This window comes from Oncorhynchus keta, chromosome 27 (genome assembly GCF_023373465.1).
Source record: "Oncorhynchus keta strain PuntledgeMale-10-30-2019 chromosome 27, Oket_V2, whole genome shotgun sequence".
NCBI classification, from domain to species: Eukaryota; Metazoa; Chordata; class Actinopteri; order Salmoniformes; family Salmonidae; genus Oncorhynchus; species Oncorhynchus keta.
This window is the reverse complement of record NC_068447.1, coordinates 43,252,472-43,280,152: the sequence shown is the minus strand read 5'-3', so window position 1 is coordinate 43,280,152 and position 27,681 is coordinate 43,252,472. Positions and strand designations below refer to the sequence as shown.

Genomic DNA, 27,681 nt, shown 5'->3' with positions numbered 1-27,681 from the left:
TTTTGCAGCAGAATCACTGTAATGAACACACCCCTGATCAGTGACCAGAGGCAAAATCTTCTCCAAGCCAAACCTTCATACTAAACCCCGAGCAGCTACACAGCCTACATCGTTGTCACCATATTAACATATTATAGTCAACAAACTAAAACTAACGCGCTAGGAAACCCACAATCCAATCCATGTGCACAACCACGTCAAGCAGTATAGCAGTTACACCGGGGGGCCCCGGAAGCAATCAATTCATAAAACCGAAAGCTTACCTCGGCTTGGAAATCCCTACCTTGCAGTCTTGGAAATCCTTAGCCAGCTAGCTAACGTAAATAGCATTCCTCTCTGTTCGAGTCAGGTTTTATTTCTATATTTATTTTACCAGAACATTCTCATTTACATGAATTACCTGGGAAATAGTTACAGGGGAAAAGAGAGGGGGGGGGGGTGAATGAGCCAAATGGAAGACGGGGATGATTAGGTGGCCATGGTGGTATGAGGGCCAGATTGGGAATTTGCCCAGGACACCGTGGTTAACACCCCTACTCTTATGATAAGTGCCATGGGATCAAAGTCCCGTCCGAAAGATGGCACCGTACACAGGGAAATGTCCCCAATCACTGACCTGGGGCATTGGGATATTCTTTTAGATCAGAGGAGAGTGCCTCCTACTACTGGCCCTCCAACAACACTTCCAGCAGCATCTGGTCTCCCATCCAGGGACAGACCAGGACCAACCCTGCTTAGCTCTCCCTCTCTCTCCCTCTCTCTCTCTCCCTCTTGTTCTAAACTGATCAACTATTTTCTCTCTCTTTGAGTCTACTACTCACCACATTTTATGGATTGCAGTGATAGCTAGCTGTAGTTTATGCTTTCAGTACTTGATTAAATCTTTGAGCCTTTGATTGGATGAACAAGATATTTCATACTGCAAGAAAAGTTGTCATAATTACTGTGTAAGTCTATGGAAGGGGGTGAGAACCACAGGCCTCCTAGGTTTTGTATTGAAGTCAATGTACCCAGAGGAGTACAGAAAATAGCTGTCCTCCAGCTACACCATGGTGCCACCCTAGAGGGTGCTGTTGAGGATAATGTAGACCATCATTGCAAAACAGTGTGTTTTAAACACTTATCTGGTGAAGTGATATATATTTACTATAGATTTATCTCAAACGTGTGACAATTTTTATTTTTCAGAAATAGGATGGTAGGATGGTCCTCCCCTTCCTCCTCTGAAGAGCCTCCACTGACCCTAACCCTCAACCCCAACCCTAGCTTCATGTCCACATCCAGGCTCAACCCTAACCCTAGCCTCAAACACAACCCTAACATGACAGCCTCTGCCCACTTACTGTTTACTTGAGCTTTCTCACAACCATTTCCATATGTTCTGCCCTCGAGGCAGAGCTGCCCTCAGAACAATATAGAGGTAGGGACACTGGCACCGCTGATCAGTATAGGCTAACCGCAAGTGTGAACCAGGGACAGCTAGATGACATGCTGGCTCAGGAAATGAAGTCTCAATGGGACACTCCTGCCCTGACCCCAGGGCCTGCAGTCAAATTTAAGGTGTTCCATTTGTAGGCGTAAATTGATGCTTGGTTTGGTTTTGACTCCCTCACCCCTCACTCTTCCTTCCTCCCCTCCGTCCATTCCCCACCCTCTCCCTCCTCCAACATTCCCCTCTCCCCAGTTGTTCATCTTCTCGCGGTCGGAGGTGTCTCCAGGAGAGTTTGAGTGCTGGGCTCACTTCGCTGAGCCGTGGGGACTCAAGGCCTACATCACCTGGATGACCCTAGCAGTGTTCTTACTGCCAGCACTAATCATCACTGTCTGCCAGGTACTACTACTGAAACAGACGCACACACATGCACGCACACACACTGCCAGGCTTAATGATCACTGTCTGCCAGGTACTACTACTGAAACAGACGCACACACATGCACGCACACACACTGCCAGGCTTAATGATCACTGTCTGCCAGGTACTACTACTGAAACAGACGCACACACATGCACACACACACACTGCCAGGCTTAATGATCACTGTCTGCCATGTACTACTACTGAAACAGACGCACACACATGCACACACACGCACTGCCAGGCTTAATGATCACTGTCTGCCAGGTACTACTACTGAAACAGACGCACACACATGCACACACACACACTGCCAGGCTTAATGATCACTGTCTGCCAGGTACTACTACTGAAACAGACGCACACACATGCACACACACACACACTGCCAGGCTTAATGATCACTGTCTGCCAGGTACTACTACTGAAACAGACGCACACACATGCACACACACACACACTGCCAGGCTTAATGATCACTGTCTGCCAGGTACTACTACTGAAACAGACGCACACACATGCACACACACACACTGCCAGGCTTAATGATCACTGTCTGCCAGGTACTACTACTGAAACAGACGCACACACATGCACACACACACACTGCCAGGCTTAATGATCACTGTCTGCCAGGTACAAGACAAGGAGACAACACAGTGTGACCACCGAAGCAAAAATATAATAGAAATGTATCCTTTTTCCACATTGACAGGCACAGCGTTAACCGCAATGCAATGCCCTTGGGGGGTGCCTGGGATCAGAGACCAGCTGCCCTCCTTTTACCAGTACACTTCCTATTTCATTATCCTTAAGGCTCTGGTCAAAAGTAGTGCGCTATATAGGGAATAGGGTGAAATTTGGGTGGTCAAAAGTAGTGCGCTATATAGGGAATAGGGTGAAATTTGGGATGCGCCCCATATCTCTAAGCTATAGGCTACCTGCCACCCCCGAGAACATACAAAACACAGAATAAAAAATTGGATTTTGCATGAATAAAATTTGCTGTTTGATGGAGCGGTTTTTGGTAGGCACTGTTGAATAAACTGCAGGGAGTCAGTTCTACCAGATCTGGGACAGGCCGGACAGCTGGTGGGGTAGATGGGGTGGCTGTACTGGCTGGTGTTGTGTAGCGTCCCGTGGGGGATAGAGACATTCTGGGCTACCTCCCTCTGGTCCAGTCAGACTCAGAGAGAGAGCAAGCTGCTCTATTTAAGGAAAGATATTTCCAGGGTCCGGCTATTTGCTGTTTCCCCTGGCCTAATTAACACAGCCCACTGTAGACCTACTGCTGTGTGGCTGGCCTGTCAGAACACTACCCACTGTGAGGGACCCAGCGAGGAACCAGAATAACAGTCAAATGAACCAGATCCCAGCCAAAGATTAGGGACATTGAATTAATTTGTGTTTCATATAAAGTGTAGAGCTGGGTTCAAATACTATTTAAAATCTTTTGAATACTTTGAGTGTGTGATTTATTCTGCCTTAGAGTTCCCCCGATGTGCGAGTTTGCTGTTTTGGCAATATTCTTTTGGTTCCATTATGCCAGGCAAGCTCAGTCAAAACATCTTATTAAGTATTCTAAATTATTTAAAGTCGTGTTTGAACCCAGATCTGATCAAGTGACGTCCTTGCTAACATGGTTTGGCAAGACATTGTTCTAAGACCCAGTTTCTCATGACCTGCTGGGGTCTTGTGCTTTTTCAGGAAACAGAATCTAGGACATTTAATTGAGTTAGAAAGGTCTGTGTTTGGTGTCTGTGTTGGGATGATTAGGTTTAGGAATCGGTTCCAAAATACTTCTCTGTGTGCACTCTTTTACTGTCTAAGTACATTTGTTCTATTAGTATCTACAGGTAACTGGCAAAATAAAGGAAACACCAAAACGTAACGTATCTTTAGGGCGTTGGGCCACCATAACCCGCCAGAACAGCTTCAATGTACCTTAGCATAGATTCTACAAGTGTCTAGAACTTGGAGGGATGCCACACCATTCTGAGAGAAATCCCATCATTTGGTGTTTTGTTGATGGTGGTGAAAAATGCTGTCTCAGGCACTGAGATCTCTTCTTCTAGCCATGGTAGCCAAAATAATGGACGACTGGGCATTTTTATCCATGACCCTAAGCATGATGGGATGTTGACTGCTTAATTAACTTAGGAATCTGTGTTGAAGCATCTGCTTTCAATATACTTTGTATCCCTCATTTACTCAAGTGTTCCCTCCATTTTGGAAGTTAGCTGTACGTTTCTATTAATTGTATGTATTTTACTCTTTTAGCATCTAGCTACATACTTCAGACATATTCAGATTCATTAAGACAAATTCATTCATTCATCCATTTCTTTCTCATTCCAGATACGGATCTTCAGAGAGATTCACAACAACATCTATCTGAAGTCAGAGAGGATGGTGTCAGCAGAGCTCAAGAAGAACAACGCTGTCATCTTCCACTTCCACAGAGTCAAAAAGGACGATGACAGAGCGACCAGGGAGCGGGGGAGGGGGGGATGCAGAGGGGGGAGAGGAGCAGGAGTAGGAGGGGAGCAGCTTCTAAAGACTATGAACAACAACCCCTCCAGCACTCTCTGCAACCCTCTCTTGCCGCTCTCCCCCCAGTCTACTACAGCTGTTGTACCCTCAGAGTGCTATCCCTACCTGTCCCCCTCTCCACAGTACAGCAGCTGTCACAACAACTACACAGCAGCAACACAGCAAAGCCCCTTCAACACCCCAGATAACCTAACCCTCCCCTCCAACCCCGGCCTCAGTGACCAAAGGGGCTCCAGTACAGCTGTAGTTCCCCCATCATGTGACCCGTGCCCACATGGATCCCATGGCCCAGTCACCTCAGGTGGTTGTGGTGGTGGTTCAGTGCCTCCTAACAATGGCGGATGCCACTGTCGTGAGTCCTACACATCCTTCGAGCTCCCATCCTCCCCCGGTGTGTCTCCTCTCCACGCCCATCGCTGGAGTACCCTCCCCCACCCCCCCGGGCCCTGACGCCCCCCTCCATCTCCAAGGCCATGTCTAAGACGGTGAGGATGACTCTGGTGATAGTGTTGGTCTACACAGTCTGCTGGTCCCCCTTCTTCATCGTTCAGCTGTGGGCTGCCTGGGACCCCAACCCTCCAGACCAAGGTTAGAGATCGAAGACGCACGCACACAGAAACACACTTACTAAGCACACAAAGCATACTGAGCTCCGCTGTATGGTAAAATATTTGGGTCACTGAGGTTAAAAATATGTTATTGTTTTCATATCCACAGTGTTGGGAGTAGTGAGCTACATGTAGTTCAACTAGTAATTTCACTACATTTTACAGTAGCTTAGTGGTAGTTGAACTGAATTCAAATCTAGGTAGTGTTTTCAGTAGTTAAAGGTCGATTCCGCCACTTCTCAACCTCATATTCACTATCTCCAGCACCATACCAGTATCTACATATGTAAAAACAGCACGTTTCTATGATCAGTGGTTAAAAAGATAAGAAGAAAGTTCCTAAAAAAATGGTTCTCTGTGACATCACATTCTGGCCAATAGGAGGGTATTTTCTTGCTCCACGCGTCACCACGATTCTCATAGTATTTGAAAATCATTGATGTCATCGAGTAGAACTTTTTAACTTTATATTTTTTTCTACAAAATATATGTCGACACTGGTATTGTGCTGGATTATTGAAAATGAGGATAAAAAGTGATGGAATTGCACATTAATTACTTTTAGCCATATAGTGGTGTAGCTAACTACTGGAACTACAAACTATTTTTTTGCAAAAAGAAAAACATGGGTAAAGTAGGCAATAATCTTCTCTCTTTTTCTTTATCAGACCTTCCTAATTCTCACTTGAAACATTGTTTTTGTGTTTAAATCCTAAAGTCCCACCTTGACGCTGGCATGTTTTGGACTTCTGAAACCTTTTTAAACACCTACAGACTTCTGGGTTGTACCATTGGACCTGTCTATTTCTACTACATCCATTGATACCAACCATTAGTCTGTGTGATTAACGGAGGCTGAGCTAGAGTGGTGTTTGTGAGACAAGGGCCGGGGGAGGTTCTTCTGACATCATATGACCCCAAAGTGATCTGTGCTTGCAATTTACAGTCTATGACATTTCAGATTTACATATGATAATTTTTCACTAAGTACTTTTTCAAATTAACATTAGTTTACTATATTTTTCATAGGGGTAACTTTAGTGTAGCTTAACTTCTTTCAGTTTGATGTAATTGGTAGTAGGGATCACCGATATGACATTTTTGGCCAATACCGATATGTGATATTTTCCATGGCAAAAAACACCCGATATCGGTAACCAATATTACAAATTTTAGCGGCATTTTAAGCATTCTAGTACATTCAAATAGTTAACACACACATACACACTGACCAAAAAGTTATTTTCTTGCCTTTTACACATGTCCCCATTACCAGTAAAACATCATCAAAATCTATTTCTTTCACTTACTTGCTGTCCTGTTTTGTTGTTCATTTGTTCATTCTCAACCAGGATTTCATCATACATGTCAAGCAGTGAAGTTTCAGCTCTGTCTGTCCGTGACTTCTCTTCCTCGGTGCACACTGTCACTGTGTCCGTTTCCATCTTGTCCAGCTGTGTATGTAACATTTCACGTAAACCCTATTTCTTGTCTGCTTCGAAGTAGAGGCCCTTGTACCTAGCATCGACAATGGTGGCAACACAGTAAAGAGGCTCAGAGAGAATGCCACCGAATCGCTTGTTCACAGCCTCTTGTAGAGTACTTTTGCAAGTGTTAACCCCACGGTCTGCGTGGGCAGTTTAGTTGAGCAGGCGTTTCAATGCCATGACAGACGGTATCACGTCTGCTGCAGACACAGTTGATTAGCTTATTTCTCCAGTCAGTTGTTCGAATGGAGCCAGGAGTGTGTTCATGTTTTCAAGTTTGAAACATGTTCTCAAATGCCATTGAAATGGCAGTAGCAGTATGAGAACCAGCACATTCTTGAGCATGCAATAGGGCTTTCCTCAGATCAAAATCCTCGTAGACCCACTGTGCTGTCAGACTCAGCATGCTCATAGGGCTAACATTGCTGGTTCAAATGTCAATCAATCGTGAAGCTAATAGCAGTGACGCCCATAGCAAGTAGCTCAGGGATGTGCGTTTCAACAATACTGTGTAACTCAGGTAGGGCAACAACAACGTTATATAGGTATGCACGTCATCCACCTACGTTATATAGGTATGCACATCATCTACCTACGTTATAAAGGATTGCACGTCATCCACCTACGTTATATAGGTATGCACATCATCTACCTACGTTATATAGGTATGTACGTCATCTACCTACGTTATATAGGTATGCACGTCATCTACCTACGTTATATAGGTATGCACGTCATCCACCTACGTTATATAGGTATGCACATCATCTACCTACGTTATATAGGTATGCACATCATCTACCTACGTTATAAAGCAATGCACGTCATCCACCTACGTTATATAGGTATGCACATCATCTACCTACGTTATATAGGTATGTACGTCATCTACCTACGTTATATAGGTATGCACGTCATCTACCTACGTTATATAGGTATGCACGTCATCCACCTACGTTATATAGGTATGCACATCATCTACCTACGTTATAAAGCAATGCACGTCATCCACCTACGTTATATAGGTATACACATCATCTACCTACGTTATATAGGTATGCACGTCATCTACCTACGTTATATAGGTATGCACGTCATCCACCTACGTTATATAGGTATGCACGTCATCCACCTACGTTATATAGGTATGCACATCATCTACCTACGTTATATAGGTATGCACGTCATCTACCTACGTTATATAGGTATGCACGTCATCTACCTACGTTATATAGGTGGTACGTCATCTACCTACGTTCTATAGGTATGCACGTCATCTACCTACGTTATATAGGTATGCAAATCATCTACCTACGTTATATAGGTATGCACATCATCTACCTACGTTATATAGGTGGTACGTCATCTACCTACGTTCTATAGGTATGCACGTCATCTACCTACGTTATATAGGTATGCACATCATCTACCTACGTTATATAGGTATGCACGTCATCTACCTACGTTATATAGGTGGTACGTCATCTACCTACGTTATATAGGTGGTACGTCATCTACCTACGTTATATAGGTATGCACGTCATCTACCTACGTTATATAGGTATGCACTTCAGCTTTGACATCGGTTTTGCACATCGGCGTTAAACTAGACATCGGGCCATTTTTACCTAATATCGGCCGATTCCAATACGCTTACCGATATATCGTGGTAACCATGTGTTAGATGTGTTTGATACCATTCCATTTATGTCATTGCAGCCTTTACTATAAGCCCTTCCTCCGATTTCAAGTGCCACAACTGATCCAGAACTAGAATTTATTTAAGGTCACCATAACATAACTCAACCCAACTAGCACTGTGTCAGGTGTCTGCTTACAATGGTTTACAACTTCAACACTGTGGATTAGTTTTTTCTTCTCTGATCTGAAGCAGAACTGGCACACACACACACACACACACAGCATACCTCAGTGTGTGTCAGTAAATAACCTGTTTATATCCCCTGTTGCTCTCACACCCCGGACAGATGTTGACATTTCATCAACAATAGCATGTGCCAACAGCTCGCACACAGAGTGAAACACACACATGAATAGGCACCCAAAGCATGCAAACACGCACACAGTGCGCACACATAAGTCATCATGCACACACTGATTGCTATCAGCTGTGTAGTTTCTAGTCAACCCCCAGCTCCTTTTATCTTCCTAAACTGGCAATAGTAAAGAGGGAGGAGGCCAGTGCTTGGTGTCCTACTTATTGCATAAAAACGGCATGTTAGAAGTAGAAAGTGGCCAAAGGAAATAGGTAAAGTTTAGATTTTTGTTCCAGAAGGAAATTTACAGCACGTCTAATGGTGCCAGAGGGAAACTAAAATGGAAAACCGTAAACAGTTCGTTTCCACACTGAATACTGGTGTTGTTAAATAGTCACTACTCTCTGTTGTTACCGAAGAGGAGGAAGTGGACCATGACCTCGATCTCTCCATGCCTGCGTCCCAAATGGCACCCTATTCCCTATATTGTGCACTTGAAAAATACTAAGAGATATACTAGAGAGCTATATCTGCCAGAGGATGTGGTACAGCCGCCACAGGTCTGTCCAGCAAGAACAGGTCAGATGTCTTCAGAACAGGTTTATTACAGATAAGGGATCACCACACCATACACCTTGATTGACAGTGCTCACAGTGGAAGTGAGAGTGTATAAAAGTGTTTATATGGTAACAGAATAGAAAGGAATAACCACGAGTATAGGCTTACATACAATATACAGGCCCAGTAGACTGTGGTGGTATTCGTGCTAGTATCTAGAATACACAATCTCTATACTGCTTATGCCAAGATATAATGTAAGGGGCAAAACAAAATGCATAGGCTATAGTAACACACTTACAGGACAAAAGCCCAATTATTGGTAACCATATGATAACTATACATCAATTGAATGACATAGAAAGTAATAACCAGTCCTTAATACAAAGAATGTATAATCTTAATTCCCAGACAATAGAACTATACCTGCAATAGTATTGTGAAAAGACAGGACAGGAACACATCAGTCTCCAATGCACCATCAGACAAGTTGTTCTATACAGAAGCATGAAGAAAGGTAAAACATATATCCTGTCTCACATCCCCAATACATTGCTAGGTGCTTTCAGTGTTTACAGTACCAAAATACAACAACTCATGTACAAAAACACTGCAACACAAACAAGCTACAACGTGAAATCGCCTCTATCCCATTCAAACCGTAGAGGGCCAAAACTACTCTCCCATAATGCAACGCCAGCACCAGTCGGCAGCTCAGCGAACCGTCTGCATCACAGAAAGGCATGCGAGCTAGCAAGAGCAACACTTTTTAGCACTCTGTAAACTATATTAATATCAACAATAAAACTCTCAAAGGTACATGTTTCAATAGTCTCACCACCGTATAACAATATCTACAGCATAAACCTCGGGATGTTGTATTTATTTCACGTTAGTGCTTTTGTAGGACTGAGGAGAACGGGAGCTACGGGTAGTACCAGGGTGTTAGTAGGTCACGCAAGCACCCAGATGAAATAAAATACATTTAATGAAACAAAACCCGAAGATGTTAATATCATTCAGCTACTGTAGCTGCCTACCTAACATCAACAGGCAGCACCAGTAGCGCAACAATTAAAAATAGACACCAAAAGTAAAGTTCCTGGCGACCATAGCGATCTGACTGATTTAGAATATTCCTGTTCGTGGGCTTGGGCCACTGACCCCCAACCTGTTTGTTCTGTTCTGCGTTGTGTACTATTCTAATAATTTGAAGTTTGATGGAATAACCTTTTTAACTCTCCTACATAAACTGACAATATGAACGTAAAAATAATATCCTAAACTAGGCATGTGGTACACCGAGTATAGATTAGCTGGCATGACTGGCTAGCACCTACTTGGCTAGCTGGCTAAAAGAGTAACTAGCATGATGTAAAGGAAAATACCTTCTAAATATGGTAAATAACTTGACTGTCTTAGCAACAGTCAACTAAAGAAGTAATGACATGTACAGTACTTACAATTAGATGCAGGCAATAACAGAAATCATAGAAAACAGTCCAATATGTCCTTCCTTCTCTTCAGACAGCGCGATCTCAATCTGATGGCAGGAGGTAGACAGGGAACGCCGGACTGTGATTGGCTGATACAAGTGGGGTGATTTATAGGTACCACTTTGGTGAAAATAAGGTGTTGGGCAAATACAATTTAACTACTAGATTAGGGATGATGAAACGGCTAAATAAGAGCTGGCCTTTTTAACAGCACTATTGTAAAGTAGAGTGTACACTTATTACTATGGAATTATAAACGGGCATCAGTCCAGTTATTGGGGCAAAACATTGTATTCTAAGAAGACCTGATTTGTCAGTTATTTTAGTTATGGCTCATAAAGCTACAGTTAGAATACTAGTAATGAATTGATTCATCTGAAGGTATGAATTATTTGAGAATCAATCGGAGTTCTTTCCCAGAATAACAAGACAAACACAAGTTCTTTATACAATCAACATTTAATAACACTAACCAAAATATTTACAAACATAAATGATCATGATCATGGAAAGGTGGGCAATAGAATGAAAGACAAGAAGTAAAGACCTCGAGATCCTGAACATGAAAGGATGTTATACTCAGTCTGTGCTCTAATTGTCTTCTCCGTCTTTCCTTGAAGAAGGATAGCTTAAGTGTACCGTTCAGGCTACGCTAGCTCTTTATAGGCTCCTTGTACTGACAGTGCTCAATAATCCCTAAAAAGGTACATTCCCCAAAATGATCAGTTCACCAGTTCCTGCCATTATAGGCTAAGGTCCATGCAGGCCCTGTGGTCGGCCTACTGAAGATGGAGGTTCTTCTCCCTCCTGAAGAAAGGTCCAGCTAGAGTGGTCCAGTTTGAGAGGTCCAGCTTGAGAGGTCCAGCTTGAGAGGTCCAGCTTGAGAGGTCCAGCTTGAGTGGTCCAGCAGAATAAGAGGCTAAGAGCTAAGAGAGAGAGAGGGAAGCAGTGCATTCTAGTCCTGTGAGGTCACATGGTACAAGTTAAAAGTTTGGACACACCTACTCATTCCAAGGATTTTATTTATTTGTACTATTTTCTACATTGTAGAATATTTGTGAAAACATCAAAACTATGAAATAACACATATGGAATCATGTAGTAAACAAAAAAGTGTTTAACAAATCAAAATATATTTTATATTTGAGATTCTTCAAAGCAGCCACCCTTCACCTCGATGACAGCTTTGCACACTCTTGGGATTCTCTCAACCAGCTTCATGATGTAGTCACCTTGAATGCATTTAAATGAACAGGTGTGCCTTGTTAAAAGTTCATTTGTGGAATGTCTTTCCTTCTTAATGCGTTTGAGCCAATCAGTTGTGTTGTGAGAAGGTTGGTGTGGTATATAGAAGATAGCCCTATTTGGTAAAAGATCAAGTCCATATTATGGCAACTCAAATAAACAAAGATAAACGACAGTCCATCATTACTTTAAGACATGAAGGTCAGTCAATCCAGAACTTTTCAAGAACTTTGGAAGTTTCTTCAAGTGCAGTCGCAAAAACCATCAAGTGATGATATGATGAAACTGGCTCTCGTGAAGACTGCCACAGGAAAGGAAGACCCAGAGTGATCTCTGCTGCAGAGGATAAGTTCATTAGAGTTAACTGCACCTCAGATTGCAGGCCAAATAAATGCCTCACAGAGTTCAAGTAACAGACACATCTCAACATCAGAGGAGACTGAGTGAATCAGGCCTTCGTGGTCGAATTGCAACAAAGAAACCACTACTAAAGGACACCAATAATTAGAAGAGACTTGCTTGGGCAAAGAAACACGAGCAAAGGATATCAGACCGGTGGAAAGCGAGTTTGAGATTTTTGGTTCCAACCGCTGTGTCTTTGTGAGATGCAGAGCGGGTGAATGCAGAGGGGGTGCTTTTCTGATAACACTGTCAGTGATTTATTTAGAATTCAAGGCACACTTAACTAGCATGACTACCAGAGCATTCTGGAGCGATACGCCATCCCATCTAGTTTGCGCTTAGTGGGGCTATCATTAGTTTTTCAACAAGACAATGGCCCAAAAAACACCTCCTGACTGTGTAAGGGCTATTTGACCAAGAAGGAGAGTGATGGAGTGCTGTATCAGATGACCTGGCCTCCACAATCACCCAACCTCTGTTTTTAGCAAAGAGGAGGAACGTCTATTCCATATGACCCCTTACCTATCTGTATCTCTGACCTTCACAGTCTATTGCGATCATTCAGCTCTGCTGTAATTTACTGGTTGTAGCCTACGGCTGCTGTGCTGCTGGCTCTGGCAATGCAATGTCCCTCACTTCCCTGCAGGCTGACTGATGGCTGTGTGTGCGTTTGCCTGATCGCGTCCGCGTGTGTGTCTTTGCCTGACCGTATGTGTTTCTTCTCTCTCTCTCTGCAGGCGTAGCGTTCACCATCCTGATGCTGCTGGCCAGTCTGAACTCGTGTACCAACCCCTGGATCTACACCTTCTTCAGCAGCTCTGTGTCCAGGGAGCTACAGGCCCTGTTACGCTGCAGACCAAGAACCCTGCGCAGGGGCTCCATACCTGACGACTCCACCACCACACACACCTCCACCACCAAGGACAGCCTCTACTGACACATTCAGACACTCACACGTACGTACAGTTCGGTCAATATTTGTTGACACCTTTGATAAAGATGAGCAAAAAAATCATTATGAAATAAATAATACAAATACTGAGCTATATTGTATGCTATTTTTTTTGTTGAAAATTATATTAATTGAAACCAATACAATTTATTAGAGAAGGAGATTTTGTTAAACAAGTAGTTTAAAAAATCTAAAGATAGGGCTCAAAGTTTTTGGCACCCCTGTTATCAATACTCCAGCATCCTACCCTTGTGAGGATAATGACACTGCCCTTACATTTTTGTTGTTGTTGATGAGGTTGGAGAACACATCGGGAGGGATCTTAGACCATTCCTCCACACAGAATATTTCCAGATCCTTGATATCCTTCATCTGTGGCGCATATGGACTTGCCCTCTTCAATTCAAACCACAGGTTTGCAAGTCCAGAGACTAAGATGGGATGCCCATTGCAGAATGATGATTTGGTGGTCAATTAACCATTTCTTTAAGGATTTTTAAATGTCCTGGTACTTGATCAAGTGCATGATGCCGTTGACCTTAACCTTAACAAGGGCCCCGGAACCCAGAACCAGTGGAAGCCAAATAGCCCCACAACATCAAAGATCCACCACCGTATTTTTTCATTAGGTATAGGATACTTCTTGACATATGCATCTTTCTTTCGACGCCAAACCCACCACCGGTGTGCGTGAATCGAAGAGCTTTATTTTCATGCCATCCAACAAATGTAAACTCCTGGAGTTTGATAAATGGCATTGGCACTTGGATAGGAACCGGTGCTGTGATCAGATGACATGAAAAAAGAGCTCTTCTGCCACGCACACCTGTGGTGGGTTTGGCGTTGAAAAACAGAAGTATACGCAGAAAGGTACCTCACACCTACTGTAAAATATGCTGGTGGATCTTTGATGATGCAGACGAAGTATATCAAGGATCTTGGAAATATTCTGTATGGAGGAATGATCTGAGATCCCTCCCAATGTGTTTTCCAATCGCATTGTTATCCTCACAAGGGTAGGGCGCTGGAGTATTAAAAACAGGGGTGTCAATCATTTTGATTCCTATCTTTTTGAGATTCTATTTATTTATTTACTTGTTTAAAAAAATATATTCTTCAATTTTTTAGAGTACACACACACTCCACCAAGGACAACTTGTACTGTCTCACACATACACACCACCACCTCCATTACTGCCAGCACCTAAGACTAGAGGACAGCCCGCACTGACCTTCAGGCAGCAAACACATTTCCCCCAACACGGAAACATGGACAGCTGTGTTATGGCCAGGAAGGAAGGACCCCTATGAAACATCCCCTGTCTGTCTGTCTGTCTGTCTGTCTGTCCCCTCTGTCTTCTCTCCCTCACACCGAGGAGGTTGCTATTGAACGAGAGGAGAAACGTGAGTCAGCTGAGGAGGACAAATGTGAGTGAAGACATCGACACTACGTAATGGAATATAGACCTTTACAGCACCTGTATAGGTACTGTACCTATACATATACATATATCAGCGGCAGGATCAGATGTTCACTTGGTACTGTAGAAACGGAACGAAAACAGACAAAGATATTCAAATGCTCCTTTGAATAAGCTGACCATGGAGTATAAACATCCTGTATTATACGTTGTCTCTACATGTCTGTCTCTATATAAAGAGAACAGTGCAGTTGTCGGACGGTGATTCCCTTCAAGGCTACGAATTACTTCAACTCTCGCAAGACGACATGGGCAGTACATTAAATGTTTGTTGACTGGACTTACATGCCTAATGTACAAAGCAGTGCATAAGCTCACAGTACGCTATGGCTCAAACTACAGAACAAAGCAGCCAGACAGCCGACTGAGTGAGAAAGAGAGAGAGAGCAAGAGAGAGAGAGAGAGAGAGAGATGGGGAGAGGGAGAGAGAGAGAAAAAAAAGGTGGAGAGGGAGAGAGAGAGAAAGAGGTGGAGAGGGAGAGAGAGAGGGAAAGAGATTGAATTGAATTGGGAGAGAGAGAGAGAAAGAGGGGAAGAGGGGAGAGAGAGAGAGAGAGAGAGAGAGAGAGAGAGAGAGAGAGAGAGAGAGAGAGAGAGAGAAATAGGGGGAGAGCGAGAGAGAGTACAGGCTCAGTGAGCACAGCCTTGCCATTGAGAAGGGTAGACACAGGAAAACCGGACTCCCTGTAGAGGAAAGGCTGTGCAACCACTGCACAACAGCATAACCTGAGACGGAGCTGCATTTCCTGACAAAATGTAAAAAATATAAAACAATTCGAGAGTGTCATTTCCCCAAATTTGAAACCCGTATTCAAGGTTTCAAAGACCTCTCTGATGAGAGTAGGCTACCCGTCCTGTTGGGGGAGGATGCAGAGAGCTGTGTGTTGGCAGTGCACTACATTTCTGCCTGCCATAAGTTGAGGGACAGTGTCTGACAGACCAATCAACCTGCACATGTCCTCTACTGTATGCTTATTGTTATTGTTCAATGTATGGTTATTTTGACACTTGGATGTTGTTGTTACTGTTGTCCTATTGATCATTTTGATTCTTATTATTTTCATATTGTAAATATCCAAAGTAAGCTTTACGTCATGACAATAAAGCAAATTGAATTGAAAAAAAAAAAAAATTGAGGGAGAGAGGGAGATAGGGAGAGAGAGAAAGAGGGGGAGAGGGAGAGAGAGAGAGAGAGAGAGAGAGAAGCTGATACTGGTGCAATTCATTGTTAATCTTAGACATACACGTTGTACTGGCTGTATGGTTCTGATTACATATGCATGATTTTATATTCTCCTACATTGACTGCATGAGTGTGTGGATTGAATATGCAGATGGAGAAACAATCTGGGCCCCAAATGGCATCCCATTACCTACAAATTGCGCTTCTTTTGGGGCCTGGTCAAATGTAGTGGACTATATAGGAAATAGGGTGCCATTTTGGATGCAGCTGCAGATGCTGTGGGGCTGTGGGAGGGTGAATGGGACTAATTCCACAGAGCCAAGTCTTTGGATCTCTGTACTACCTACCACTTGTATTGATTAACTAGCTGAGTGTACGTGTGTGTGTGCGTGTGTGTGTGTGTATGTGTGTGTGTGTCTGCACGTGTGCGTGTTTGTGTGTGTGTGTCCTTGTCTCTCTTCTGTCTCTTCTTGTAGGGAGGTTCCTATGCTGATTATTGTCTGCAACCCAACTCCAATCAGAGGCCTGAAGAGAGGAGAGGAAAGATGATATGAAGGTAGAGGAACAGTGGATGACTTTTACTCTTTTATTTAGATCTAGAGTAACTGTCTGAATCCCAGTAGAGGGAGAGGGAGGGGGAGAGAGAGAGAGAGAGAGAGAGAGAGAGAGAGAGAGAGAGAGAGAGAGAGAGAGAGAGAGAGAGAGAGAGAGAGAGAGAGCATTTCCCATGCCAATAAAGCCCTTAAATTGAATTGAATTGAGAGACAGAGAGGGAGGGAGAGCGAGTAAGAGTGAGAGTGAAAGAAATAACTGGAGAGGACCATTTTTGGAAGCAGAATAAACAGAGGATGAGAGCGTGGGAGCAAGCTTGGGAGCAATCCTTGGAGGAGGGGCGGTTGAAGTAGTGGAAGCTAATATTATGGATGAACTACAGGAAATCAAATCAAAATGTTTTCTAAATGCATGCCTGAGAAAGAAAGAAAGAAAGAAAGAAAGAAAGAAAGAAAGAAAGAAAGAAAGAAAGAAAGAAAGAACAATGGTGACTTGTGAAAAGAGAAAGAGTCAAACAAGTAAGAGGAGACCTGGGGAGAAATCAGAATAAATACTCTGGATAAACAATACTAGACACATTGGAGCATGTTAAACATAGCGAGAAGAGAGAGCGAGAGAGAGAGAGAGAGAGAGAGAGAGAGAGAGAGAGAGAGAGAGAGAGAGAGAGAGAGAGAAGAGGGAGTGAATGAATCTAGCAGACCAAGGCTTCGACAACAAGCTAGGACGCAATTATGTGATTATATTTCACATCTGGAGAGAAATCTGATTTTTTAAATCTGGATTAACAATACTAGGCACACGGGAGAATGTTCAACATAGCGAGAAGAGATAGAGAGAGAGAGAGAGAGAGACTTCTTAGAAGTGCAACACAGCTGCCACCGTCATGTATGGATGTCATGCTATGAGGATATCTCATAAACACATGGAGACTCTTCACAGACTGCCCACGAGAGAGATATCACATTGCTACTATGCAGAGATGACCACATCTGACTATTTTATGGTGTCAAGTCCATGCACAAGTAATAACACATAGAAAAACCACGAGGAATTTAATTTAGACTGTACAATGAAGGAAATGACCATTCCATGTAAATCAATGATTTTAAATATATTTATTGAAAGTGTTGCAGAGGCACAGTACAATACGACCATTATTATTTACAGATTGTTGTAAGAGATTATGATGAATATATACTATGTCCGATATACAGGTAACTGACTAAATAAAGGAAACACCAACATAAAGTGTCTTCATAGGGTGTTGGGGCACCACTATCTGCCGGAAAACAGCTTCAATCCACCTTTGCATAGATTCTACAAGTGTTTGACACCTTTCCTTCCATCATTTGGTGTGTTGTTGACTGTGGTGGAGATCTGGTGATCTAAGACACACACACACACACACACACACACACACACACACACACACACACACACACACACACACACACACACACACACACACACACACACACACACACACACACACACACACACACACACACACACACACACACACACACACACACAAATAATGGACAACTGGGCATTTTTTATATGACCCTAAGCATGGTGGGATGTTCATTTCTTAATTAACCTGCTTTCAATATACTTTGTATCCCTCACTTACACTTTAGTAGGCCTAAGAGTTGTGTTTTGGAAATATAGAATGAGGGCATCTGTTGTCTATTAATGTGAAACTATCATTCAGTTGATATCAGGATCCAAATTAGCCTGGTCCCAGATCTGTTTTTGCTGCTTTGCCTATTGTCATGGCAAGGCAGCATAGACAGATCTGGGACCAGGCTAGATCCAGATCACTCAGAACCAAACAAAGTGCCTGTATTGTTATAGCCAGTGCTTGACTTGAACTGAAACATGCTCCGGTACTCGTTTTGGGTGCCTGTACTCTTTATATTCACAATACTTTTGAGATAATATTCAATAAGAGGAACAGGAGCTCAAGCAGTAGAACATTTGAGGAGCCGGTACTCAGCTCCAGTGAGCTCCTGGCCAAGTCAAGCACTAGTTATAGCAGCAATATAATAAATAGTAGAGAGAGGGGCCTCCCTAGCCTGGTCCCAGATGTGCTATCTTGCCAACTGACCATAGGAGTTGGCAATACAACACAAACAGATATGGGACCAGGCTAGGGCCCCATCCTAGGATAATACAGTATTTACTGTAGGCCTTATAATACAGATCGGGGACCAGGCTAGGGCCCCATCCTAGGATAATACAGTATTTACTGTAGGCCTTATAATACAGATCTGGTAGTAGAGAGGCCTTATAATACAATATAATACAGCATTTACTGTAGTAGAGGGACCCCACACATAGGACATTATAATACAGTATTTACTGTAGTAGAGGGGCCTCACACATAGGACAATATAATACAGTATTTACTGTAGTAGAGGGACCCCACACATAGGACATTATAATACAGTATTTACTGTAGTAGAGGGGCCTCACACATAGGACAATATAATACAGTATTTACTGTAGTAGAGGGACCCCACACATAGGACATTATAATACAGTATTTACTGTAGTAGAGGGGCCTCACACATAGGACAATATAATACAGTATTTACTGTAGTTGAGGGACCTTACACATAGGACAATATAATACAGTATTTACTGTAGTTGAGGGACCTCACAGATAGGACAATATAATACAGTATTTACTGTAGTAGAGGGACCTCACACATAGGACAATATAATACAGTATTTACTGTAGTTGAGGGACCTTACACATAGGACAATATAATACAGTATTTACTGTAGTAGTGGGGCCTCACACAGGACAATATAATACAGTATTTACTGTAGTAGAGGGGCCTCACACATAGGACAATATAATACAGTATTTACTGTAGTAGAGGGGCTTCCCTCCAGACAGACAAACCACAAAAAGCAGGGATCAGATTCATATTATGTCAGACCTCAAGTCATGTTATATGTTCCACATGTGTTTATATCTCTAATTTATTCTATGTCTAAACAAACGAGAAAGGGACATGTTTAAGTTCCCGTTGTTGCCACCTTATGTTCAAGCATGTAGCGATGTATGTATGTCTGTTTTTGTTATATTTTCTATTCCTTATATTTATTTATAATAATACATTCAATTGACCCTTCAACTGCACGACAGACTTATGACAACAATAATCTGTTACACACCTTTCTTTAAGATCATTATTACTATGATAGCTACATGCGTACACGTTGTAACTTTACGTGTGTATTAAAAGAGATTAAATCCACATGTCTGCGCCTACCAATTTTAAATGAGACTTTGACCCGTGTGGTTTGTGAACTGTGATTACGAAAATGTGTGATTTTACATGTCTTTATTGTGTGACCAGACGGCACAGGATAACTAAATGAACAAGACGTTTTCAGACCAGCAGGGCAGTTACAGTGGGCTGATGGTCATGACGGCTCAGTGCTTCATCTGCATGATTTGTGTTCAGGTTTCAACCTTATACCCTTTTCACACGAGCCGTAATGTTCCCGCCTGGTTCCCGCGTCGTCCACCATAGTTGCTGTAACCGTAAAGGGATGACGTTATAATAAAACACGCAGGCCAGTTTGAAAAGAGTATTACTGTGGGATCTCTTCCAGAACAGAGATGATGTGTATCTCTCCTGCACTCTTTCTAGCCTGGCTTTAATATATTTTCCATCCGTTACAACTACTGTATATTCTCTACGAATGACATTGCGGCTCGGCTCGGCTCCGTAGTGTGTAAAGAGTGTCATGTCCTCTGGAAGTTACAAACACACAAACACATTTCTATTGACAAAAAGGAGGTGGATTGCTGTTGTTGTTTTCATTGTATGTTCATTGTTTTTGTTGTTGTTGTTGTTGTTGAGAGCTCTAAGGGGCCAGGGAGCTTTTCTGTTCAGATAGTTTTTTTTTCTTGATTTTTAACAAAATCATGAGCCAAGAAAAATATGTTTTCAAGGTGTATTATACTTTCCTGAACGCGTCCGCTTGTGGCACAACCAACGAATACACAAGAGGATGGAAATAGAAACACCAACTCCGGTGTAAGAAAAACAAGTTACCCACAAGAATTACAATATCATTCCTAGAAACGTTTCCCCTGTCAGTTTCCTTGTCTTCACTGGGGTAATCTTGCATGCATAGCAGACGTCCTTGCCAACCTGGGGACAAGCCAAGGTTCTCTTTCGACACACACAAACATTTGTTCATATAAAACCACTGGCTGTATTAAATCTTGAGTGCTGTCCAGAGGTCATTGATAGAGCATAGCCAGGGCAGGGTCAGTGGTAATTTGTAATCCGACAGGAGCTCTGCTCAGCTCAGAGCTCCATCTGTGTCCATAGGACAGGCCTTGGTTCAAATAGTATAAACATTTTTTTAAATACTTTAAGCGTCTGCTCTGGCCTGCCTAGAGTGCCAGATGGACATGGTTTGCAGTTCTGGGACTATTCTGGTGGCCTGTTAAGCCAAACAAGCTCAGTCAAGCAAAGATGAAGGCATTGGAAATTATTTCAAATAGTATTTGAACCCAGGTAGTTCTAGTCCGTACAGAGGACTCATGCTGAGCTCGGCCTGCTCTGTCTGATGTCTCCAGTCAAGGTCACTTATTCATTACAGAGACAGCACTGCAGGGTCGGCTCCCTAGGCCTGCCAGGACACCTCGCTGTGACTGGGTATTAGTGTGTGTGCTTGTGTGTGCGTGTGTGTGTGTGTGGACGTGATTAACTATACGTGTGGGGACCAGAAGACCCCACAAAAATAGTAAATTAACAAAAAAATTGGACATTTTGTTAGTCCCCACAAGGTAAAATGCTATTTCTAGGGGGTTTATGGTTAAGGTTAGAATTAGTGTTAGGCTAATAATTAGGTTTAGGGTTAGTTTTAGGAGCTAGGGTTAGGAGCAAGGGTTAGGGAAAATTTGATTTTAAATGGGTCTGAATTGTGTCCCCAACTGTGTGTGTGTGTGAGAGTGAGTCTGTGTGTGTGTGTGTGTGTGTGTGTGTGTGTGTGTGTGTGTGTGTGTGTGTGTGTGTGTGTGTGTGTGTGTGTGTGTGTGTGTGTGTGTGTGTGTGTGTGTGTGTGTGTGTGTGTGTGTGTGTGTGTATGTTTTATTTATTTATTTCACCTTTATTTAACCAGGTAGGCAAGTTGAGAACAAGTTCTCATTTACAATTGCGACCTGGCCAAGATAAAGCAAAGCAGTTCAACACATACAACGACACAGAGTTGGACGACACATGGAGTAAAACAAACATACAGTCAATAATACAGTATAAACAAGTCTATAGACGATGTGAGCAAATTAGGTGAGAAGGGAGGTAAAGGCAAAAAAATGCCATGGCGGCAAAGTAAATACAATATAGCAAGTAAAACACTGGAATGGTAGATTTGCAATGGAAGAATGTGCAAAGTAGAAATAAAAATAATGGGGTGCAAAGGAGCAAAATAAATAAATAAAATGTGTGTGCATGCGTGTGTGTGTGTGTGTGTGTGTGTGTGTGTGTGTGTGTAACAGGGTATTAGAGAAATTAACAACCAGCTGTGTGACAGTATGACTGTATGAATGGCCTGGCCAGGGACATACTAGGTGAATTTCCTCATCCTCATTCAAATCAATTATATTAGGGTCAGGAGGACTTCTGAGGACTTCAAGGACTTCTGAGGATGGCAGTCTGGATGAAAGTAGTGCACTGTATAGGTAAAGTAGTGCACTGTATAGGGAAAAGGGGGCTATTTCAGATTCAGCCTGTGTATGTTACTCAACCTCAGTGTGTAGCCCACAGACCTAACACACACACACACACAGTGTGAAGGATAAATAAGCTGCAGTTGAGTAACACACTTTCATACTGTAACACATTTGAACAAATAGTACAAATAAACCATCTGGGTAAACCATTATGTTGATCAAACAAAGGTTTTGCTTCTTTCACTTTTCTTTCGATTACTTTTTATTTAGCAAGGTGCAGTGGTGTAAAGTAATTAAGTCAAAATCGTTTTTTGGGGGGTATCTGTACTTTACTATTTATAGTTGAGTGCTTTTACTTTTACTTTTCTATATTAAAGAAAATACTCTTAACTCCATACATTTTTCCCTGAGACCCAAAAGTACTCGTTACATTTTGAATGCTTAGCAGGACAGGAAAATGGTCCAATTCACACAGGTATCACGAGACCATCCCTGGTCATCCCTACTGCCTCTGATCTGGCGGACTCACTAAACACACATGCGTCATTTGTAAATTGTGTGTGAGTGTTGGAGTGTGCCACTGGCTATCCATAAATGGCAAAATAACAAGAAAATGGTTCCGTCTCGTTTCCTACGTTTTTTTCAATTGTTTAAGCACAATTTTGAAAACAGGGCCCGGTTTGTCAAATCACTACACACAATTAGCACAACCCTACACCAAAGTAGTACAACACTTCACATCATTTGCAAAATGGAACACTTGTCAAAACTATACACGACTTCATAAAAATAATATTTTGCTACCATATGAAACACACACATTTCATATGACTTCAATCTTTTTGAACCAGATACACTGCTGTTGCCAACCTAAAACACTGCTGTTGCTAACCTAAAACACTGCTGTTGCTAACCTAAAACACTGCTGTTGCCAACCTAAAACACTGCTGTTGCCAACCTAAAACACTGCTGTTGCCAACCTAAAACACTGCTGTTGCTAACCTAAAACACTGCTGTTGCTAACCTAAAACACTGCTGTTGCTAACCTAAAACACTGCTGTTGCCAACCTAAAACACTTTTAGCAAGTCTAAGTGTCAGTGATTAGAGTGCTGTAAATGAAGTACACAGAGAAAGTGCAACTATACAAACACTACACAAGACCAATGCTGCAGACTAAGGAAAACATCATTTATTTCTCTCCATATACCCAAATCAGTCAACATGGAGACTCACAACAAAACATGTCCCAGTTTCCATGCTACTACAGTAGTGTGCATAACACTGTTAGCTGAGCAAACAGACAAACGTAAAATACTGTATCCAGTACAGGTTACAATTACAGAAAATAACAACCATAAAAAATAATCTGAAAAAAATGACAATATTGTACAGAAAATACTACAGTAAACGTACCATACATTATCTCTTCGCCTTGCTGGATCTGGCCAGAGAATTTCATCAACATCACAAGCAATATCATCATTAGCAAGACAACGCGGGAAGAACCGTCTTGAATGTCGAATCCATCCTTGCACAGCTGCGGCATCGACTTGGTCACAGGCTTCCCCCATGGCCTGAATGAGGGGTACCTGAGCCTGGGGCTGGAGATCGTAAACCTTCCACCGCCATGCAGAGAAAAACTCTTCAACAGGGTTTAGAAACGGAGAGCATGGTGGAAGGTATAGTACTGTCAACTGTGGAGGGTGTTGAAACCAGTTCTGGACCAAAGCAGAGCGGTGGAATGACACATTGTCCCAGATGACCGTGTATTGGTGCATCTGGTGCATTTCATTACCTGCTGTGATGATGTGGTGCAATCGGTCCAAAAATGTGAGAATGTGAGGTGTGTTGTAAGGGCTCATTGTGGCATGACGGAGGACAACCCCATGCTGTGAAATGGCAGCGCAAAGGGTGATGTTACCCCCACGTTGCCCTGGGACTTTGATTATAGCCCTGTGGCCAATGATATTTCTGCCTCTCCTTCTTGCTTTTGTGAGGTTGAACCCTGCCTCATCAATATATATGAATTCATGCAGGATTTCCTCAGCATCCATCTGCAAAACTCCCTGAAATACAGTGAAAGACAAGATTGTGTAGTTCAGGATAGAACTAGTATACAGTCAATGTAAAAAAAAGTTGTGTGCAGTATACAACACCACAGTGCTAAAGTGAACAATACAAACCTCCACATACTCATGCCGCAGCCGTATCTTTTCAGGATGCGTGCCAGTGTTGACGGAGACCTGATGGACATTATTGAAAATGGCATGGTCACCGATAATGTTGGCTTGTAGTTCTCTGAGTCTGATAGCGTTATTGGCCAAAACCATGTTTATTATCTCTCTCTTGTTCTTGCGTGAATATGGGCCCCCTTCCTCCTTGTTGTTCCCGACCCTCAATCCCATGTAGAGAATAATACATGTAACTTACTGTACAATGTCACAGGAAGGGGTATCACAAGTACTGATATGGTGCAGACAATAAGCAGCTGATTACTGTAATTGTAGACAGATCTTCTTTTACCTGTTTTCCTGTCAAAGTCCTTATGACAGATGCCACTGTATATGCTAAGATTTGTCTGAACTCTCAGTCCAGCCTCCCTCAGCGTCAATCCGTGGTTCACAACATGGTCCACTAGTGTTGCACGAATGTCATTTGATAAGTTTGGTCCTCTTCTTCTTTGTGCACGTTCTCCTCCTGCTTCAGGTCTTCCTCGACCTCTGGCTCGGCCTCTGCCTCTTCCTCTACATCCTTCTCTACCTCCTTCTCTACCTCCTTCTCTACCTCCTTCTCTACATACTCCTCTCACCCTCACGCTTCTTCTGACTCCTTCCATTTTGGTTGAAGGCAGGTGAAACCTACCTGCTGCATTTTTATAGTGCTTAAACCTGATTGGTGTGTCTACAATTTAGCAATCATGTGCTTGTGCACCTAATGGCTGTGTTTAACAGATTGGCTCATAGGTATGGTAATTTGACAGTCAGTGCTTTGGAATTGCAAGGAAGTGACATCATGATATACTTCTGTGTCTGATGTATACAAGTGTGTTTAGTGTTTTGCAAATCACTGTGTGTAATGTTTTGCAAATATTGTGAAGCTGACAATGTGCTTACAGTTGTGCAAATCTAGCCTTGTGTTTTGCTCCTTGAGTGTAAGGTTTTGCTAATTGTGGGAAAAGTTCAATTTGAGTGTGTAAGCAATCGTAAAAAACTGTAATATAAGGAATTGAAATGATTTATACTTGTACTTTTGATACTTACGTATATTTTAGCAATTACATTTAGTTTTGATACTTAAGTATATTAAGAACCAAATACTTTTAGACTTTTACTCAAGTAGTGTTTTACTGGGTGACTTTCACTTTAACTTGAGTAATTTTCTATTAAGGTACAGTGTATCTTTACTTTTACTCAAGTATGACGATTGGGTACTTTTTCCACCACTGGCAAGGTGTATCTAGAGACTTGTCTGTCAGAACAGCTGCAAATATTATTTGGGGAGTTTTTTTCTTTCCGGGAAATTTTCTCACATCACAGGCATTTGCAGCGCCTATATTTATGACTATAATTGAACTACAACTGTTTGCATCTTCCTGAGTCACACTCCAAATATAGTCAGACGTTCTTTTATAATGCTGGATATCAAAAAAAAAATGTTTATGTGAATATTTTTGAAAGGAGTTTGTATTTGCATTCTTTTTATTATCGCTTGAGGTTATTTTGTTAAGCGGCCAATAGAATTGGGGTGAGAGTTTATCACTTAACACCCACATGTTGTTGCCATGGTTATGGAGTGTTTTTAGGCTTGTCTTTTCCCTGCTCATTGAATATCCTGTGATTTGTCCAACATGGTAAAAACAGACATGTGGTCCTGAAAGAAAAACAAGTGATATATTTTTTATTAGCGCTCTTGTCTTTCTTTTGAAGTTTTTTTACAGGTTTTATGGGCAACAACGTTCTGAGCAAAATATCTCGTGCACTTTACAATGGCAGTTCACAGACACTGAAAAAATAGAATGTTAGTACTTCTGGGTCTTTTGAAATGTGTATCTAAACGAACAATGGCTGTGTCATGGTGCTTTGACCCTTGGGCGTGAGAGAGGGAGAAACTCTATAATGATTTACAAGGAGGGAATAGATGGATGTTTTCAAATAAAGGACAAAAAATAGGTATGCCCCTTAGATGGTTCGCACTTATCAGGCAATTGACCTCAGTAGAAAAGAGGATTATAAGAAAACCCAAACACTGAATTTGTATTGATTTCATTTTTATTTCACCTTTATTTAACCAGGTAAGCCAGTTGAGAACAAGTTCTCATTTATAACTGCGACCTGGCCAAGATAAAGCAAAGCAGTGCGACAAAAACAACAACAGAGTTACACATGGGATAAACAAACGTACAGTCAATAACACTATAGAAATATCTGTATACAGTGTGTGCAAATGAAGTGAGGAGGTAAGGCAATAAATAGGCCAATGGTGGCGAAGTAATTACAGTTTAGCAATTAACACTGGAGAGATAGATGTGCAGATGAGGATGTGCAAGTAGAAATACTTGAGTGCAGAAGAGCAGATAAACATAAACAAATATGGGGATGGGGTAGGTAGTTGTTTGGATGAGCTATTTACAGATGGGCTGTGTACACCTCCAGCGATCGGTTAGCTGCTCTGACAGCTGACGCTTAAAGTTAGTGAGGGAGAAATAAGTCTGCAACGTCAGTGATTTTTGCAGTTCGTTCCAGTCATTGGCAGCAGAGAACTGGAAGGAAAGGCAGCCAAAAGAGGTGTTGACTTTGGGGATGACCAGTGAAATACACTTGCTGAAGCGCATGCTACGGGTGGGTGTTGCTATAGTGACCAGTGAGTTGGGATAAGGTGGAGCTTTACCTAGCACAGATTTATAGATGACCTGGAGCCAGTGGGTTTGGTGATGAATATGTGGCGAGGACCAGCCAACGAGAGCATACAGGTCGCAGTGTTGGGTAGTATATGGGGCTTTGGTGACAAAGCGGATGGCACTGTGATAGACTGCATCCAATTTTCTGGGTAGACAAGGATCGGTAGGATAGTAAGTTTTACGAGAGTATGTTTGGCATAGGAAGCCGATTATAGATTTAACTTTGGATTGGAGATGCTTAATGTGAGTCTGGAAGGAGAGTTTACAGTCTAGCCATACACCCAGGTATTTATAGTTGTCTACATATTCTAAGTCAGAACCGTCCAGAGTAGTGATGCTAGTCGGGCGGGCGGGTTCGGGTTGAAGAGCATGCATTTCGTTTTACTAGCCTACAATGATAGCCTACAACGACAGAGGGAAGCTGAGAAAGAAAGGGAGGGAAAGAGCGGGAAGGAAAAAGGAGATGCGAGAGAAGAAAAGTAAAACATTGGCGAACCCCGGTTGATGTCACCCCACTTTTATTTTACAGAACAAAAGAAGACAAAGGGGAAGATACAGTAAAGACATAGGTTGCTTCCCAAATGGCACTCTATCCCCTATAAAGTAAACTACTTTTGACCAGAGTCGGCTAATAGAGTGCCATTTGGGACGGGCCCATACTGTAAGAGACATACTGTAAAACACTTCCCATAGATCAATGATGGG

At 42.3% G+C, this 27,681-nt stretch overlaps 1 protein-coding gene and 2 long non-coding RNA genes across 3 annotated transcripts in view; 2 read left to right on the top strand and 1 right to left on the bottom strand.

Moving 5' to 3' along the window:
• LOC118360134 (uncharacterized) overlaps positions 1–10,617 on the bottom strand; it is a 60,308-nt gene extending 49,691 nt beyond the window's left edge. The window contains exon 1 of the long non-coding RNA XR_004820817.2: positions 10,524–10,617. This is a non-coding gene — a long non-coding RNA (uncharacterized LOC118360134). The remainder of the gene's footprint in view (positions 1–10,523) is intronic.
• The window catches only part of LOC118360133 (vasopressin V2 receptor-like), a 41,343-nt gene extending 28,094 nt beyond the window's left edge, over positions 1–13,249 (top strand). Inside the window, 4 exon segments of the mRNA XM_035739304.2 lie at positions 1,685–1,831; positions 4,215–4,805; positions 4,808–4,997; positions 12,941–13,249. Coding sequence (XP_035595197.2) covers positions 1,685–1,831; positions 4,215–4,805; positions 4,808–4,997; positions 12,941–13,140 — 1,128 coding nt within the window. The 3' untranslated portion in view covers positions 13,141–13,249.
• A 1,233-nt stretch (positions 13,250–14,482) lies between these two features.
• LOC127912548 (uncharacterized) lies at positions 14,483–17,890 on the top strand. Its single transcript, XR_008083230.1, has 2 exons — positions 14,483–14,583; positions 16,296–17,890. It is a non-coding gene; the product is annotated as an uncharacterized LOC127912548 (long non-coding RNA).
• The last annotated feature ends 9,791 nt before the right edge of the window (positions 17,891–27,681 follow it).